The 19,441-nt window shown below is 42.9% G+C and overlaps 1 protein-coding gene across 2 annotated transcripts; it reads right to left on the reverse strand.

The window, feature by feature from the left end:
• Positions 1-520: 520 nt before the first annotated feature.
• On the reverse strand, positions 521-18,092 carry NUCKS1 (nuclear casein kinase and cyclin dependent kinase substrate 1). 2 transcript variants are annotated; one of them, XM_053393335.1, is made up of 8 exons: positions 17,835-18,092; positions 9,346-9,395; positions 7,462-7,567; positions 6,778-6,830; positions 6,386-6,535; positions 3,715-3,867; positions 2,499-2,648; positions 521-763 (listed from the first exon to the last, which is right to left on the reverse strand). In XM_053393335.1, the coding sequence occupies exons 1-8, from the start codon at positions 17,849-17,851 to the stop codon at positions 564-566; spliced, it is 879 nt and encodes a 292-aa protein (XP_053249310.1). In that variant the 5' UTR covers positions 17,852-18,092; the 3' UTR covers positions 521-563. The 2 variants fall into 2 exon arrangements, with proteins under 2 accessions (XP_053249310.1, XP_053249311.1); XM_053393336.1 differs by lacking the exon at positions 2,499-2,648.
• Between the last annotated feature and the right edge of the window lie 1,349 nt (positions 18,093-19,441).

A 19,441-nucleotide genomic window follows, 5' to 3' on the forward strand; every position in this document is an offset into this window, starting at 1 on the left:
GAAAAATAGAACAGACCAAATGGTCATTAAAACAAGACTGTGGAACCCCAAACATTCAGAGTATTGGAACTTAAAACCCATGATGGATTTCAAACTAATTCATATACTAATTATGTCAAAGGAAATGCAATGTGCAATAATATATTTGTTTTGGATTCAATTAAGCAACAGTTGCCTTAGAAGAATTTCTGCAGCTTTGGAAAACCTATACCATTAGTTAACTATGATTTCCAAGTATCAGCCTCATCCTTATTGCTTTACAACTGCAGTAAGCCTTCAAAAATATATCTTTAGTATGCTGTTAATTTAAATCTAAATGGCTTTCAAATTTGGTTGGGGAGAACGGAATGGCCAGTAGAGACTGTGACGTCAAATCATTATTGTGTAAAGGTTCTCTTAAAAAAAGAAGAAAGTACTGTACTATTAAAACAGCTAAAGTAAAGGTGGCATTCACAGCCCATGAGTCAAGCCACAACCAAAACCATGTTCTACCCCCTAAGTATATTCTCTTTTCCTTACTCTCTCTCGCTCTCTCAAAAAAAGTTTCTCTCCCACACCACCATTTAATCTTCACCAGAGGGGACTTCATCTTCAGACCCTTCATCCCCAGATTTGTCTGGAGGAGGACTAACTGATTTCTTCTTTCCTGGAGGACTTTCAGGCTCTTCGTCATCATCTTTTGGGGATGGGGTCTTTTCTTTTGATGTCTTTGAAGCTGTGGGACGGCCTCCCTTCCCTTTGCCCTTCACTGGACTAGGTGTAACTGAAGGAAGAAAAGCATCAAAATGTAACAAAGAATCTTACAATTAGTGCTTTTTTAAAAAAAATCAGCTTCTGAGCACATTTTAAAATATGTTTTTCCTTTCTTAACTTTTCAATCTGGTAATGTAGGAATGAAAAAGTATTAGTACTATTGAACATAACTTAAATTCCTACAAGATGATGCTTGCCAGGGCCCCGAGAAGTGTGTGGCAGAGGCCCCCTGAGGCTGATCCAGGGGTGGGGTCAGTGATTTATGGGGTTTTGTGCCACCTGTGAGGCAGGAGCTTGTATCTGAAGAGTCAGAGACAGTGGAAGGGGTGCAGGATGCGTCAGGAGCAGAGGAAGAAACTGTTGAGAGGGGCAGGCTGGTAGAATCCCCTCCGTCCCCTTCCCTGTTGTCTACCAGGACGGGTTTGAAGAGACAGGCACAGCAGCGATTTCAGTGTAGAAGTCACAGCTTGTTTGTGTGTGTGTACCCTGTCAGGGAAGGGAACTTAAGTGTGGGTGGAGGCAGGGTCATGTGGATGCAACAGTCCAGCTCAGAGCACAAGCCTGGGGAAGGAGTACCAGTTATTCAGTTGCCATAAGTGTGTGTGTATGTGTGTGTTTGGTGCGCCTTAGGAGCTACTCTAGTGCATGCTGTCAGTAAAGAATTAAGCTACTGGCTGTTTGTCTTCCTTGGGCTTGGTGTGCTCAGGACAATGCCCAATTCCTCCTAATAAGAACCGTATTTTTTAAAATTATTATTTAAAAAAGACTTATGAGAGCCTGCTATTGTGTCACCAATAAAATGTGCCAGCAATGAGGCACCCTCTCCCACATCCTTCTTAAAGGTGCCATTAAAACTTTCTTAGAACTGATGCTCACCATCTTTCTCTTCTCCAAGGGTAAGCAGCCAGTTATGATAAAAGCAAATTTGAAACAGAATGACTTTCACTAAAATACGAAGGCATCACAGGGTTAGTGTAATGTAAGCTGGGTATGTGGCAATTACATGGTTGTACATACTCCTAAATAATGCACAGCATTTCAAGTGTTGTAACTGATTTTAGGCTGAAAACACAGCCAGCGTGAATGCATTTATTCTAAAATTCTCCTTCAGTATAGCAGCTAAAGGTTAGGAGCACCATCTCTTCCTTTCTCCTAGAATCATGATACATTTGATATTTAAAGGAACATAACAGTTGGGCATACCCGTTATCCAAGTAATTGTTTAGATAATTTAATCCAAGCCTCCAAAAAAAATTCCGCCCGAACTGTGCTTACACTTTTCTTAAGACAAGGTTTAACCAAATGAGTATTTATGCTTTCAGGATGTATGTAGCTTTGGGTACACCTGGAACTGTGCTAAGATTCACCATATTATTTTCACGCCTAATGGAACAAAGGGAATTTATTAGGATTGGTAGGCACGAACATCACCTGTTTTAATCAGCACTGGCAAGTGGTCTGAACACAATACTGGTAACCAAGAAGTCATAAGAATCCCATCCTGATACAGCCACTAGCTTCTTTGAAATCAGGAGCAATCCATACAAGAACTTTCCAGTAATCAGCTCTACCACATTATACAGACTGCCATGTATGTTAATAGGGATAAATTGCTAGTTGAAAATTGATTGCTTCCTATCCTTTCAAGCACAAGAGATGAAGAGCTGAGAAAACATAAGCACTTGCAAGCAAATTTCCATTATGTTATTCCTAACAGGTGCAAAGGGGAAGCAAGCTGAGCTCACCTGTAGCCTTTAGCCTTGGTTTAGGCATTTTCTTTTCTTTCCTTTCTGGTTTGGATTTCTTAGCCACTTTTTTGTTCTTCTTTTTTGAACTGCCATAGTCACTATCATCATCATCTTCCACAAGGAAGTCTTCATCGCTGCCAGACTCTTCTGTGCAGAGAGAGAGGAATGAAATGTCTCTAAGAAGGGCTGTCCTTGTTCACTTGGAAGAGAGACAGAATGGGGGAGAAAGTCTGGTAGGTTGATCAAGGGATAGAAGTCAGCATTCTTGGCTTCTATATCCTGTAACATACTTGCTAGAACTTGGAGAAATCAGGACTTCTGCGCCTCAGTATTTCCTCATGTAAATCTGCTTTATGACTGGTGACAAGCAGCACAATTATTTAAAACAGCAGTGGCATAGGCATATTTCTCCTTCCCTCAAGAGCAATTACATGGAGGCTCATCCTGACCATTTCCTATGCCAGCTGCTGTAGCTTCTATATGAATTCCCTTCCCAGCCTATGTCTGTTCTCTTGTTCAATATGGTCTTCCATCTTGTAGCAAGCTGTAGAAGTGCCCTCGGAAGCAAACACCAGTAACTTATTATATATGGAATAGCAGTAGCTTACTGCTTCCTATAACAGACTTCAAGGTTTTGAATCCAGATGTCCATGATTCTAGTTCATCAGCTCACTGGGTTTCTCTTGTTTATTTGCACACATTCACAGCAAATATCAAACGGGTCCCCACTTTTCATCATTTAGAGCAAGGGTATGTCAATTTTCACAACAGACAAGCAAGAAAGCAAAATCTGAGGTGCAGGCATTTTACCACATATTGATTTTTAATTGCTAACCATGTACACAAGGGGATTTGAGGCCCTTTACTGTCTCCTGAAGCCAGATAGGATGGTATTTGTAATCAAAGTGGCCTGTTCAGTTTGTTGTCCAGTGCTGAAGATAAAACAGTGACGAATATGGCAAGTTTGTATCTTACTAATAGAAATATTGACTAAAAGCTCTCCACATGTCCAGCATTGTTTTCCCTTCCCTCTTTGTTGTCAACAGCCAAGCTGGACGCTAAGTACATTAACAATGAAGTGCATTCAATACTCAAGAAGCAGAAATGTCAAGTTTGCCTACCTTGGCAGCTTAGCCTGGATAGATCAAGCACGGATGTAATTTGTCGAACCCACTCCTATTCTACATTGTGTGTGCCGTTCAGTGCCACTTACTTTCCTGAAACGATGCCTCCTCCTCTTCCTGGTCTTCCTCCTCACTGCCCACATCATCCATGAGCATTTCTCGCTGCTTGGAAGCAGCTTTGGATGCTGCCTGTCGCTGCTGGCGCACATTTTTCTGATCTTCTTTCTCATCCTCACTGTCCTCTGTTATAAAGTCACCAAAGAACACTGAAGATGGACAGTACAGCACACATTTCCAACTGGGGTAGGGAAGAAACTAGGGGGAAATAAAGGCTTATCTATTCATGACATAATTCAGATTTGCTGAACACCAAACTTATCTGAAAGCTTCTAATTTTCAATCATTCTGAAGTTGTCTCCATGCAAAATACCCATCTGTAATGGTAAATAATGGAACACCCAGCACTGGTTAACCTGCTGCTCTCTACACTGGAAATGGAACTCAGTAGAAGCAGGGCTCAGAAGTGCCTGGCGTGCTCTGGTCCATGGGGTCACAAAGAGTCGGACACGATAAACGACTAAACAACAACAAGAAGCAGGACTAGTTTTTACATAACATACTGTTCATTTCCCTTCTCTGGCTCTCTCATCTGAGAAAAGGTAGCAAAGCTTGGTGGATAAACATCGATTCTTTCTTTCTTTTAGAAAGGGAAGTATAACCAAAATCAGAACCAAGATGCTAATCAAATGAGGACAGAAAAGGATGGATAGAGCCAGGGCCAGCTCACCCAGGAGGCAAAGTGATGCGACCATGTCAGGCAGCTGGATCCGCAGGGGCAGCAGATCCCCATGTAGATCATCATTTACTTGTTATACCTGATGTAGATCTTCACTCACCCCTTCTTCCCTGGCGGGGAGGGGCTGCCATTTTGTGGTTCACCTCAGATGCCAAAATGTCTTTGGCTGGCTGGCCCAGGGTAGAACAATCCCAACCTTCACCAGGCAGCAAGGCACGAGTTGAGCAGCAGATTGGGCCTGAGGCTGCCAAGTGATAGTGGTGGGGCTGGCTCAGGATCCCTCCCTGCCCCCCCCCCAAGCATTCTGTTCTGGAGATTTTTGTGGGCACTTCAGCAGGCAGAACAGGGAGCTCACCCTTGGAAGAGTGACTTCGCCATAACTCTGTGATCAGAGGTCTTTTTGAGCTCAGAGGGGGAAGCCTTCCCCATGACAGTGGATTGTGGGTTTGTATTGTGGCCTAAGAACAGTTACTGATGAATGTTTTTTTGTTGTTGTTTTTTAAATTTATTAACTATTTTCACATAACAAATTATTCCAACAATTGTATCCCCCCCCCCATTTTCCCCCTGCCGCTCCCACATAGCCCCCTCCCTCCCCATTCCCTCAGTTCCTCTTTCTGGTTTGTTAACATATATTGTTCTCTGCATATTATAAAAATGTAAAAATCTCTAAATTATCCATCTACTATGTTAACAAATAAATTTGTGTATGTTTATTCAAAACTGATGAATGTTTTAATGTACATCCTTTGGCTGAAGGGACTGTGCTAAGCAGCACAGGCTACAAAAAGCTTTGAAGCAAGTCCTGTGAGGAAGCAGAATGTGGAATAATATTTATTCTTCAACAAGTTTAGGTATAACTTGAGCAGTCTTCCATTCACACACCTAATATGTATGGTTGCTTAGATATGCCAAGTTGGCTAAATTAAGTAAGAAATGGGTCCTCCCTCAGTTTTCTGAAACAGCATTACATGAAATTGTCTATGTAAGATGTTATGCAGGGGATGGCATGTATTCAGGCTGCAATCCTAACACCACTTATCTGGGAATAAGCCCTGCTGAATTTACTCTGACTTACTTATCAGCAGACATGATAAGCTTGCACTGATAGGCATTAACTGAATCCATAGATACAAATATGTTGCAGGAAGCTGAAGTTTAATGTAGGCCAGGTTGCACATATCATTACCTACTGCTTCATACACAGGTGGGGGACATCTTTAGCTTGAGGTCACATTGGAATGGGTCAAATGCCAGTGATGGGTGGAGATTAAAGGCAAAAGTGAGTGGAGCAATGGATATTCCTCTTATAGCAGGCTACATTTCAGGAAAGCAAAAGCCAGAGGTTTCTATTCCTTCTTCCATACCTCTCCATCCTCTAACATGGAAGCAAGAAGCCTCATCACAGTTCAAGGACGTATTCCAGCCAGGTAAATACACTCAAGAAAGTAGAGTAGAACCAATGAGGGTTGTAGCCTGGGGACAGATTTTGGCCTAGAGAGTGTCTTGAGGGCTAGATAAAGAAGCTCGGAGGGCCACATTTGTCCCCAGCACCTGAGGTTCTCCATACCTGGCTTAATGTGAATGTGCAGGGCACTTCTGCACACTGCTGAAAACACAGACACTTTGTTCCTCCCTTGCTTCTACTAGGAAACAAACGATGGGCTCGCTAGTTATGTCATGTGAATCATGCGTCCCTGGTTTTTCTCCAAACACACCATAAATGGTAAACCAAGAACAAACCACGAGCCAATACAACAAGCCACAGCACAGCTTGTTTCCTGGAAACATGGCAGAAGCAGGAGAGGAGAGAAGAGGAGGAGAAAAGAGAAGTGAAGTGCCCATGATTTCAGTAGTGTGCACCCAGCACAATGCTCATTCCCACTGAACCATGATTTTAACTATGGCTGAATGTGACTTGCAAACCAGGTCATAGTGAGTTACTTGATTTACACAGCCTTTACCTGCAGCCCTTTTCCTGGATTTGGAAGTTGCTCTTTTGTTCTTGTCAGGTTTCACTTTTTTCCCTTTTTTGTTCTTTTGAGAACTCTCATAGTCACTATCAGCTTTGCCATCATCTGCTCCTAAGTCATCCTCACTGCCAAAATCTTCATCTGAGGAAAAAATGGTGATAAAAGTTATTCTTAGCCTTCTACTGCAGGGAAGCACAATCAGAAATGGTGGACTATTCCAGGCTTTAATGCTAAAGACCAGTGAGCAAGCGCAGAACAAAGGAAAGTGCATTTGATACTGTTACAGACAATTTAGAGAAGAACACAGTCAACATTTCTGAGAGAAGCAATGGCAGGGAAAAGAACTCCAGTTGGTTATCTATATAGTAAGATGCATAACTTACCCGCTGAGTGAGAATCATCTCTCTTTGTCTTCATATCTTTTTCTGAGTCTTCACTGTGAAAAGGAAAATTAGTAGATCTAATTCAAGTACAACCATGAAGGTTATTTTATTATTAGTGCATTCTGAGGTAAACGAGGAAAGCAGCTAGGTTGTTTCATCTGAACAAAAAGACCTGACTGAATTTATTAATTCTATTCAGTTTATTATCTACTCCAGGAATAAAAAGGTATCTACTAAAGTACTTTTATACTGCATCATTCTAAATATAGCTTTCAGACAACAAGCAATTTTGCTTAATTGTTGAAGCAACTCTTGTGCTTCCCAAGTTGCAAGGAGGGAGAATTCTGAAGGAAACAATACAAATTTTAACTATAAAATCTGCATAGCAATGGTATTTATCTTTGAAGTTTGCAACAATCCCTTGCTACTCTACCAGCTTATAAAAAATCCAAAACCCATTTCAGAGGAAAGGCAAGAAGTCCAGAATAAGAGAACCACAATTTATTTGAAAAAAGCTGAAGTGCTTTTATTGAAACACACAGTATAGAGGACTATATTTGTCATTTTCTGTATATATATTAAAAATCCTTTTTCCTAGTCATCCAAACTAAGTTGGAAAAGTGTATAGGTCCTCAAGTTAAAGCCACCTATATAACAAACTTAAGTAGCAGGGATCTTGCTTACCTATCCTCCTGAGAATTCTTTCCAGACCGCCTCTTATTTTTTGCTTCCCTTGGTGATGAACGAATTTTCTTGGCTGGAGGGGCTGAATCTCTGCCATATTCTTCATCTATATTGTAAGTGGGATAAAACAGGTGTTGTGGATGATTACAGGTTTGCCAGTTAGTATAATTAAATGGTATAACCATGAAAGATTAGCACTAAGCACAGCATCCTGCTAAAATGCCATGAAACAACTGAAAATCGGGGCTGCTGAAAACCTAGTAGTCTTTTAAATTGGATTTGACGATTCTCTGCAATTATTATGGTTCATTTTAAGTTGGCTGTATTTTAATTAGTTTGGATATGGAATGCAAGTAATGCCTATTAAACAGCAATTTATGAGGTTTTTAAAATAAACTCATACTTAGAGGAAATTAACACTCAAGAGAATATTTAAAAGCCCCAGTAAAATAACATGGCAGTTTCGTTGAGTTTGGATTTGATATCCCGCGTTATCACTACCCTAAGGAGTCTCAAAGCGGCTAATATTCTTCTTTCCCTTCCTCCCCCACAACAAACACTCTGTGATGTGAGAGGGGCTGAGAGACTTCAAAGAAGTGTGACTGGCCCAAGGTCACCCAGCAGCTGGATGTGGAGGAGCGGAGATGAGAGCCCGGTTCCCCAGATTACGAATCTACCCTTTGAATACAGATCTCCTTAACTTCTCAATTTCTCTGTCTGGCAGACCACAGGAGACTATCTGGTTTATATCCAAATAGCAGTGAGCAGTTGTCAATTGTTTTTACAACTGCTCTTATACACAGGTGAATAGTAGTGTCATACAATTTCTCAAATTATCAGGGTTTCATGTGAAGAATAATGATGGACGCACCACAGTATTTTGCCCACTGCTCCCAATCCACTGCAACTTGAAGCCACAGTGGACCCCTGGATGTGGTGTGCTCTAAGGCACACTCAGTTCATATAAAGTTTCCTGGAGGAGGAACAATATACAATACTTAATATTTGGCTTCAATACTGAGAGCTGCCCTAGGAACCTGTTGAGTGATGGTGCATCAAGCATATCAATTAATAAAAAGGAAGGTAGAAACTGAAATACAGGTTTCACAAAAATACTGCACTTATGCCTACTGCCACAGTCTGTCTGTCATGATGAATTTTATTGGGGTATGTTTTTGGTTTTTTTAAAAAATAAAGATGGTAAATGGTTAAGGGTTGTATCCAATGCTAGTCCTAGTCAGAGTAAATCCACTGGAGTTAATGGACATGAATAATTTACGTTCATAAATTTCAATGGGTCTACTGTGAGCAGGATTAGCATTGGATACAAACACAATTCATAAACCAAACTACAATAGTTAAGAGCTCGACAAACACACAAACAGCTGGTTGGCTTTAAATGCCTTGGTAAGTTTTTGTTGTTTCTTGATTGGTGAAGATCTTGCACAAGTTATAACTGAATAGCCAACAAAACAAAATTAGAAACAACATAGGATAGCACCATATTTTGTTTTCATTAATTACCACCATAGCAGCTTCATTCATCAGACAGTAACAGCATGTGTGCTTTCCAAGAAAGAAAGAAAAAAATTCTGTAGAGGTTCCAGAAACATTAATATAATTTACTTGCAGTACTCCAAGAAGGAAGAGAGCCTCAGAGGAATGGAAATTAAAAAGCCACATGCTAAAACAACGTGTTGACCAAACTAGCAACTCTCAAATACCTATTCAAGATAGCACTTCTGCATCACCCCTTGCTAAAACATTATGCTTACTGTTTGGCTGAATAAAACTACACAGCTTAGAAGCACCCTTGCTCTTTAAACCATGCAGTGCCCACCACTTTAAGTAACTGCCAAAGACTGTCAACAGATTTAAACTTACCTGCATCATCTGACTCCTGAAACTGTGAGTAGTCCACCACTTTTCTGTTCCTAGAAGGGCAGAAATACAGAAGTTTAAGCAGCCTGAAATGTTATAGCATCTACAATTAATGTTAATAACAAAGACTCCTTCACCAATATACTGCTTTTCTAGACTAGATTTCACTCCGTCAAAACGCTTTAAAGAGGCATAAAAATGACACAGATGGGATACTTTTTGGTTCCTGAAGGAAGCAAGAAACTTCAGGCAGCAATCTTTGCTACTGATGACTGTATACACCCATTTTTAGAGATGACTGAAGTTATAGGAAATGGCCGGTGGAAGAGGCTTTGCAATGCTGCTAAGTGTGCCCACAATACTTCCAGATTAGACAACATGAGGCCTCAGCTTTCCTCTTCCCCCACATAGCTCCTAAGTTGTTGACAGTTCAAACCTTAATCACCTGGCCATAGCCTTAGTTTGGGGGATGGTTGTTCAGGACTGGTAACATAGGAAGCTGCTCAGCCAGCCCCTAACCTGGACTGCAATGCAAAGGGGAAAGGGAGGGGGAAAGAGAGGGTGTGTGTATGATTGTGCATGCGCACGCACGCGCACACAAACACACACACACAGCATCCATCCAGGGTCTCCCTCCCCTTTTGAAGGATGGAGAGGAAATTGGTTCCACTGTGATCTATTTATATCCTGCTACTCCATGGGCTCAGAATGATTTACAGCAGTTTTTCTAAACGCCCAGGGGTTCCCACCTATCTCTTGCTTTCTGGTCTATTGAAGCTTTAAACAATTTCTAGTTTCCTATTCATACGACATAGTTTAAGTAGATTTCTGGAAAAGGGAACTAGAAAATACATAAATGAGAATTTCGGAATTAAAAAATATTGATAAGAAATAGGCTATGTTGAAAAATTAACTCAAGCTATTGATGCGTACTACTTTAAGAGAAAAGTGGCATACAGCTGATACTGATGTTGGAAACGTGCATCTTCTGATGCAAATGTTGTTATCTGGCAGGGATGCTCTAAACACAGAGACACCCAATTTAATTGTATGCAGTCAATTCACAACTTAAGCACATCTATCTTGCACGAATTTAGCTTTACATGCTTAGCTGATATAACATTGAAATTAAGGTGGGGGGAGCTGGCAATCCTACCCACCATTTCACTCACCTTGGGAGAGCATGTTTGGACTATATGTGATTTTGGCTATGTACTATCCCTAGAACATAATCCTAGCATGTTGAGAGTTGACTGTATTACAGTACTTGTTCATATAATTGTAATGGTAATATTTGATGAATATGAAAACTGGACATGGTAAAGAAAATGAAGTTAAAAATATGTATACTACACCCACTTGCCCCACATTTGATGTCATGTGTAGGGCAGGTAGATGCAGTAGGATTGGCTGTGCAACCTAGTTCCCTGTGGAGAACTTGATCACAAAACTAATTCCTGAAAAATGTACAGCTGAAGTCACTGACCATCAGCTTCAGGCATGCTGGAGTTCAAGCCTGCAGGATCAGTTGGGTAATTGAGTTTCCCATGGGAAACTCAAATCACACAGCTAATTTCTGTAGAAAGCTTCTTGTGCTGCAGTTTCCAAGCAGCTGGCCACCAGTTGGCTGTCAAGCCCTTGGGAAGTGCTGCGCAAAGGGCTTTGACAAGTGGGCGTGACAGCCCACCTACCATTCATTTGAGAACATGTTTTTGACAGATGGATTGTCAAGTTGGTCCACAGTGAAGGGGACCAATAAGGATTTGGCCCAACAGGACAAATAGTTCCCCACTCTTGACCTAGGCCTTACTACGCAAGACTTTGGAGTATGTTTTAAGAGTTGGCACCTGTTGCAGAAAATCAAGCAAGCCTTAAAAAATGAATTAACTAACTCAAGTGAATTGAGAAGACCTCAACAAAATTACTACTGTACTTCACCAGTGGCGTAGCGTGGGTTGTCAGCACCCGGGGCAAGGCAAGTAATTTGCGCCCCCTAACCCGTGGATTTGCGCCCCCTGACCCCCAGATGTTGCGCCCGGTGCGGCCGGCCCCCCTGCACCCCCCATGCTACGCCACTGTATTTCACTTACAATGATGTTGCCAAGCACTCTTTACTCACTTTATGCTTTGTATCACTACAATGAACAAAGCTAATTTGGGAATAAAACTGAGGAGTCAATTCTAGGAAAACAGCAAAATAAATATCAGAATGACCCAGATAATTTAATGTATTTGGTGTGTTCATACCTCACATCAGCTTATTTCTTAAACTTATTGGGCCTGTTCAAACCTAACATCAGCTGTTAAAGTTATTATCTGCATAATTATTACTGAGCTAGGAAAGGCATGCTTTCTTCCTCTAAGGCAGGCATGTCGAAAGTCCATTTTGGGGACCTAATCCAGCCCACTGGTCGGTTTAATCTGGCCCCTGTGGCAGTTTATTTCCTGAGGTAAAATCCTAAAAAAAACCTCAGCAACTTCAATCCTAAAAAAAAGTTTAACTTTGGTTGGCCCTTTACTTCATCAAATCTGGTCCTCTTTGAAAAAAGTTTGGACACCACTGCTCTAAGGGTTTTTAATCTGTATAATGCAGAAGGGCAAAAATGTGAATATACAAAATGAATCAAAACATTTTTATATTAAAAAATAAATTCAATTTTCATAATTAAAAGCACTAAATTTCTTAAATATTTAATAGTTTAGATGTAATCAAGTTACCCACTGCAGTTACTCTCTAAACTGAATCGATGCTACTATCTGATACAATTGAGTTGAAAGAGGCTTTTCCAAGCAAATAGAGATTCAATCTGACACTTTCTCAAATATGAGTATTTACACTTTGCCTGCCAAATATAGGCATTTCATTTACACCAAATGAAACTGTTCTAGTCTGCCCAGTAACTTTCTACCTGTTAGTCATTTGCATTTCATTTTTGTTTGCTACTTCATTCTTATGACAGTTGAGTTCGACCAAGGCAAAGTGAACTTAAGATGGTTTTCAAAGTAGAAATGTTCCTTTGATTTCAAACAGTGTGGGTCTTACTGTAAGTGCTGATCAGGAACTCAACAGCACAGCTGCCGGGCTTGCTATAAAGCTGACAATACTTGCTTGGATGCAAAGGAACAACCCTTAGTAATCGAGATTGTACATTTCAAGGTGCACCTTTGCCTGCCCCATACCTCATATTACATATGATATTAGATGCGAGGCAGGTGGATATGGTTTTGGGGAAATGGCCTCAAAAGCCAAATTAGGACCCCTTCTGGGCCTAGTTTGGCTTATAGGATGGTGGTTCCCTCTATAGGTTCCCTCTTCCCTTGGAGATATTTTAAAGACATTCCCTCTATAGGTGAAAGCATGCAAAACATATAGTGTGACAAAGATGAAATGTCTGGTTGTAAGAATGAATCCAGTGTAAATAATGCATGTTGATCTTGAATACGGCAAATATCAGAATTATTTTCCCATGCTGCACTATTTCTTACATTAAAAAAACTAAAAAGCATTCTAAAATAGAAATGTTTCGTAAGAGTATATTCTTAAAAAAAAACAACACTATTTCCACCGCCCACTGCCTTCACATCTCTGTGTTTCATCTGATTTATACTTGACTACCTTTAGAACATCCGGTGGCATCCAGTGGTGACTCTGTGGCAGAACAGTGAAGGAGGCAGTATTCAGCTCTCTGCAACCCCTCTAAATCTGCCTCAGATGTAGCATATTTAAGGAATGACATAAGGGGAATTGAGAAATACCTGCTGATGGGATTCCTTCCACCAATGGTGGATCACTATTTGATACCACCTATAAACTATATTACATGTTTCTTTGCAAAAACTGTACTGCTGGCCTTGATGAAATTTCCTTTAAAAAGCCTATGGCTTCAATCCTGCACACTTGCCTGGGAGTAAATCCTATTGAACTCAATGAGGTTCACATCTGAGGTTCACATTATAGGCTTGTACAATCAACAATACTTACAAATATACCCACTGTTAGTATGAAGCAGCATGTACCCCAAGCTGCACAAGCATATTTAAATTTTCCCAGTACAACTATAGGAAAGATATTAAATAAGAGAGGAACTGAAAAATAATCAACATTGTAACAAATGAAAGCTGTTATTATTGGAATAAGAAACAATCTTTTCTCAAACTCAGTTAGCCAAAAACAAAAATACAAAAGCATGTTTACCAGAAAGATCAGGGGGATGTGTACAAACCACAAGTTTGTGTACAAACTGTTTCCAATCCTCTGAAGTAAGAAACAAACTACTATCTGCTCCAGGCTAACAGGTCAATGTATTAAGGACAGTGAATTAAATATGTACTGAACCTTTAGAAGTCTTATCAGTTCCACCACAACAGTAACTGAGGATTAAATTAGCAACTAGAAACCTATGTGTTATTTAACCAGTGCTATCATACTGAAGTTTCTTTTGCTAATAAAAATCAATTTCTGAAAAACCAATAGCTTCCAATTATGGACTTAATTTTTATATCCTTGAACTGAATATTTGCACAAATTAAAACAAGCTTCTCTGCTCATTTACATGTCAGCTCGTTTCTAAGGGTTTGTGTGTATATTCCAAAGATCAACTTCTTTTCCATACTACAGGGGAATTAATGAATCTGGAGCAGGCAAGACAATCAAACAACTACAAATGAATAAAATATACACACTAAAATAGTATCTATATTCTAGAACAGGGTGGTCCAATATGCAACTCGCATGCGACCCTTGAGGCCTTTTTGGCAGCACTTGCTAAGCACCAAAGGACTGTTGGGAATCCCAACACCTGAGATCTCTCCCCCACCTCAGTCAACTACCTGCAGCAGCAGCAGCAGAGAATTGTTACGCTCCGGTGTCATTGAAGTCTTGGTCCCCCACTTCCCCAGCCACAGGCATACCAGGTGACTGGACAGCGGCCAGATGTTTGGTAGTGGGGGCTGATTGGTTATGGTGTGCCACTGTGTATTACAAACTGCCCCTCTGCTCTTCTTGTACATGGCTGGGTCCAGAGGGCAGGAGGCTAATGCCCAGTGGCAGGGCTCTCAGGGAAGATATTCTGCCATGGCCTTGTTGCATTCCCCTTCGGGACTTGAAACTCCCAGCCTCCTGCTTTCCCCAACCCAGGACATTGAGCAGGCAGTCCCTGAATCTGCTGCACTGCTGCCAGTAGCGTCCTTCTGCCAATCCAAACCATATTCCCTTGGGGGGGGGCTCACCACTCCCAAACCAGGGGTGCTCCTGCCTTCGACAGGTTCTCCTTCTCTGCCTTCCAACGTTTTGTTTAGAAACAGAACCCATGGATGCCAGGAGAGTACCCGAGTGCTGCTGGGGGGGGTGGGCAATGCTGGGGGGGCTGGAGGGCAGGGACACAACTGTGGGCTCATCCTGAGCTTAGTGCTGTAATATGAGGGAGGGGCAAATCATACTGGGGTCCATGTTGCTCAGGAGGCTGGACCATGCAGCTCTGTGGCAACCAGCCGGCAGGTGAGGATGAGGCAGCCGCTGAACACCCCACACCTTCTTCTTTGGCTGCATTTATTTACTATCTTCACAAGAGGCTTCAATCTTTTTTAGTAGAAGACTTATAAAATAATTTTTTTTATATATCCTGCCTTTTATCCTGACAGGGACTCAATGTCTCCATTGTTAATGAAAGCACATACATATGTTTGTGTACTAAATTTTGTTTAATAAGTAAACATATTAAATCTATTCTGTATTTATTTAAATTGTGAATATTAAATAACATTAACTATGTTACAAATACTTTAATTTATGATATGGAAATTTAATTCAGTGTGTGGCCTGCAGGTTCTATGTCAAAGTACTCTTGCAACCCACTTGGTCTGAGAGGTTGGACTGCTCTGTTCTAGATCATGGGCAGGATCCTGACTTATTGAACAAAATAAATGTTGACTACATCCACCCATTTTAAACTGACATCACAAATAGCAAACAACTTAATATAAGCATAACTAAAGTCATTAACCTTAGCAAGAATGAACATATAAGCAAACCACCAAGACTACTTGTGTTTTTGGATGCAGCAAAGGCATTTGACATGGTAGAATGGAAGGATTTTGTAGGGAAACTTTATTTTCAACCTAGACTAAAGCTATTTATATATTCCTTATGGTCAGTGTGATAGAAAATGAAATTTACTAAGTAATTCACTTCTTTAAAAATGCACAAAGGGTGCACTTTATCCTCACTGCTATTTGCACTTGCACACTTGCAATTGAAACACTTTACAATGCAGTTCACTCCATTTGCAAAATAAGTGGCAGTCAGGCATACTAATCTCAAATCAAAATCTTGTTACATTCTCATGATGCAATGGTATCCATGGAGTAGCTTCATGAGCCCTTGCCTGTATCATTCCAATTAATAACTAAATAAATACACTTTATTTTTGTAGCTGAAAATTAACCCACAGAAGTCTGACTCAGGCTTGCAACTCTAACCCCACTTACCAAGGAGTAAGGTTCACTGAATCCAAAGGATTTACATTTGAGTAGACATGGTTAGGACTGTGCTGTTAATCATAATCAGTTCATCGATGTAGGACAATGTCTATACAGCATCAAAGTATAGGCTCTAATAATCCCATGAGGTATTACTGGGAAGTAATTAAAAATATAATAAGCAGGAGTCCACTGGTTTTGGCTGGCCTTAGTAGTGAAGCCAAAAGGAATGGATACCAAAGACAGACCCTTTCTCTGCCTATTGTGGTGCTCTACAGCTGAGACAGCCCCCTGACACTCTCCTTCAGGAAAAGGGGGCAGAAAGCATGCTGGCCGGACTGCTGCTTTTGCTGAGGCACATCCTCATGGAAGCAAGACAGTGCCACCAGAGGCTGTGTATCAAGACATGCCTCAAGCAGGGCACTGCAGAAGCAAGGCCCTGAAAGAGACTGAGTAGACCAGTCACTTGCTGATGTGTGCACTCATTCATCAGTGTGTGTCTATGTCAGAAAGCAAGCAGAAGAGGGCAGCATCAACATCAGGGTAGCAAACTACTTACCTGCAAGCAGATACATTATGCTTTTTAAAGAAACAAAAACATTTCCTATGCCTTGGCCCAAGTATCCACATGTCATGAATTTTAAACCCTTATTATATGGTAATATTTGTGAAGTCACCAAATGGCTTGAAAACTGCACTGAGATTTCTAGAGCCTTACTGGTTAATATTAACAATGTGTAAGCTTCTACTCAGATGTAAGCCCCACTGAGTTCAATGGGACTTGCTCCCAGAAATGTGTGTATAAGATTGCAACCTAACAGCATAACATGTGTCCACTCAGAAGCCTGTCCCATTCAGTTCAATGGACCTTGCTCCCAAGTAACTACCACATAAGCATAACTAGACAAAAACAATGTAGTAATTTTATATCTATCATATTGGGTTGAGGGGGACAAGTACCCCACTGATATCCTGCTGCCCACGGGTCCACAAAACCCTGGAGCCAGCCCTGCTCCTGAATTATTGCATCCCCATGGATAGAATGGGGCTCCAATCCCCTGTAAACCATCATGCTCATTGGGCCTGTCACTCACTTTTAATCCAACCTAGCTCACAGGGTTGTTGTGAGAATATAGGGACACTCATGCATGCCAAGCTCAGCTCCTTGGGGGAAGAATGGGGTATAAATGCCACAGATACTGACATTCAAATACATAATTAAACACACAAGTTCTTCTTTTCCAGGCTTTCTACACTCCAAAAGAAGCGCAGCAGGCGTCTAAAAACGGCGTTTCTTGTCTACTTAAATGAAGCCACTGCTGCAAGAAGCATCACTTCCAGCCCCTCACGAAATGCACTGATTGCAAACACGCCCGCCTCCCCACTAGGGAGCATTCCCTTGGCTCTGCGAACCCTGTCCTCTGGCGAGCGAACTCCCGCCCCCACGCCGATGTGCTAGCCATACTGTACAAAAAGACACAGAAAAAAGCACGTCGCCCCTGCAAGTTGCAGCTCGGAACACGGAGGCATAGCAAAGGGCCGTGCCTCTCCGTCACCAGATTCCTCCGGAGGAAGCGCGCAAGTGGCTCTCCGGAGCCAGCGGCGCGCGTGAGAGGCATGCCTCCCGTCCACGCTTTCGCGGGCGACGTGCACGAAGCAAGCCTCGGGCGCAGCCACCCCTCCTTCCCCCGCAGAGACGTGGACTTTGCTTGCGCTAACCTTCAGGGGCAGCATTGCATCCTGTAGGGAAGGGACCTGCAGGGCGGCGGCAGCGGCGGCGTGCGATAGCCTCCCGCCCCCCCCCCCACCGCCGAGCAGCAGCAGCACGCTGCATGCCTGCACACGCCCCTCCCCTCTCTCCCGCCATACCCGACTCCAGGCCGCCTCCCCTCCCCTCGCGTGGGACCAGGCCCGGGGCATTCGCTCCTCCGCCGAAGGGCCGTGGGCGGCCTGCGGGAGCGAGGGCCGCCAGAGCCAGCCCCACAGGCCTCACGCCGCTCGCGAAGGAGACTCACCTGACGGGCCTAGACATCTTGGCGGGTTAAATGGAGGCCCTGAGGCGGGCACGGGTGCCTAAGGAGACGAAAGAACCGAGCCCGGTCGGCGCCGTTCTCGCTCGCCCTCCCGGGGGCCGTCAGTCCCCGGGTCCAGCGACTCAGGCCGCCGCCCCGCACCCCAGATCTGGCTCCTGTGCGCCGTCAATCGCCACCACTCGCCTCTCCCCCCTGCAAAATGGTCGCACTTCGTCCAGTAGAGGGGATGCGCCGAGCTGAGAGGGCGGTGCAACCTATTCGGCTGGCATCTCCTCCCTACGCTTCTCGTTGGCTGCCTCGCAGCGTCGCCGCGCCCCATTGGCCTGTTCGAACGATCACGGAAGCGCTGCCCCGCCTCCTTCCCTGCGAGCGGGAGGAGTGAAGGCGGTGGAGGGGAGCTCCTTGCTAAAGCTGATATGAGAGCGGACAGCCAACAACAGCCAGAAAAACACGCCGGGATTTCACAATGGCAGATTCGGCAGCAGCTTTCTTGGATTCCGACCCTATAATTCAACAGCCCAGTCCCCTTTCGTGCACGAGAGAATTCGCTTTCATGTGTATTTATTTTTCTTATGGGAAACAATAGGCTCCAGGCCAAACAGCAGATTCGATAAGAAAGGCTGGGCTACGTTTTTGGAGGGAAAGGAGAATCAGATTCAGCCCCTCCCTACGAATTTGTGACACTTATCGCGATACTTTCATAATTAATAGTTATGCGCCCGCGAGCCTTGCTTGACCCTAGAATTGTTGGAAGACCGGGATGATACGATGTGCTTCCCTTTCTCCCTCTTCTTCCCTTGTAGTACTCTTCACTGCTGTTAGAGACGGTGCTTTGTGCATCCCTCGCTGCATTACACCCTTCTCCCCTGGCTGATCATCTCTGTTGGCCAGAAATATAGGTGAAATTGAATAATAATTACAAGCAAAATGGAATCAGGTCTCAGCCCTAGAATGTGCAGAGCGCATTCTCCTCAACATTGCCCATCTCCAAACCTCTAGAACAGGGATAGGCAACATAAGGTCTGGGGGCCAGATGCGGCCCAATCACCTTCTCAATCTGGCCCGCGGATGGTCCGGGAATCAGCGTGTTTTTACATGAGTAGAATGTGTGCTTTTATTTAAAATGCATCTCTGGGTTATTTGTGGGGCATAGGAATTCGTTCATTATTTTTTTCAAAATATAGTCCGGCCCCCCACAAGGTCTGAGGGACAGTGGACCGGCCCCCTGCTGAAAAAGTTTGCTGACCCCTGCTCTAGAATGAAGCAGAGCTTCTTGATAATAAAAAGTAGCAACTCCCACTGAGCTCAGCAGGGCTTGCACCCAACTCAGAAGTGCTTAAGATTGCTTTGTTGTTTGGTCGTTTAGTCGTGTCGGACTCTTCGTGACCCCATAGACCAGAGCACGCCAGGCACTCCTGTCTTCCACTGCCTCCCACAGTTTGGTCAAACTCATGCTGGTAGCTTCAAGAACACTGTCCAACCATCTCGTCCTCTGTCGTCCCCTTCTTGTGCCCTCAATCTTTCCCAACATCAGGGTCTTTCCCAGGGAATCTTCTCTTCTGATGATGTGGCCAAAGTATTGGAGCCTC

The sequence above is a fragment of the Podarcis raffonei genome, chromosome 6 (assembly GCF_027172205.1).
Source record: "Podarcis raffonei isolate rPodRaf1 chromosome 6, rPodRaf1.pri, whole genome shotgun sequence".
NCBI classification, from domain to species: Eukaryota; Metazoa; Chordata; class Lepidosauria; order Squamata; family Lacertidae; genus Podarcis; species Podarcis raffonei.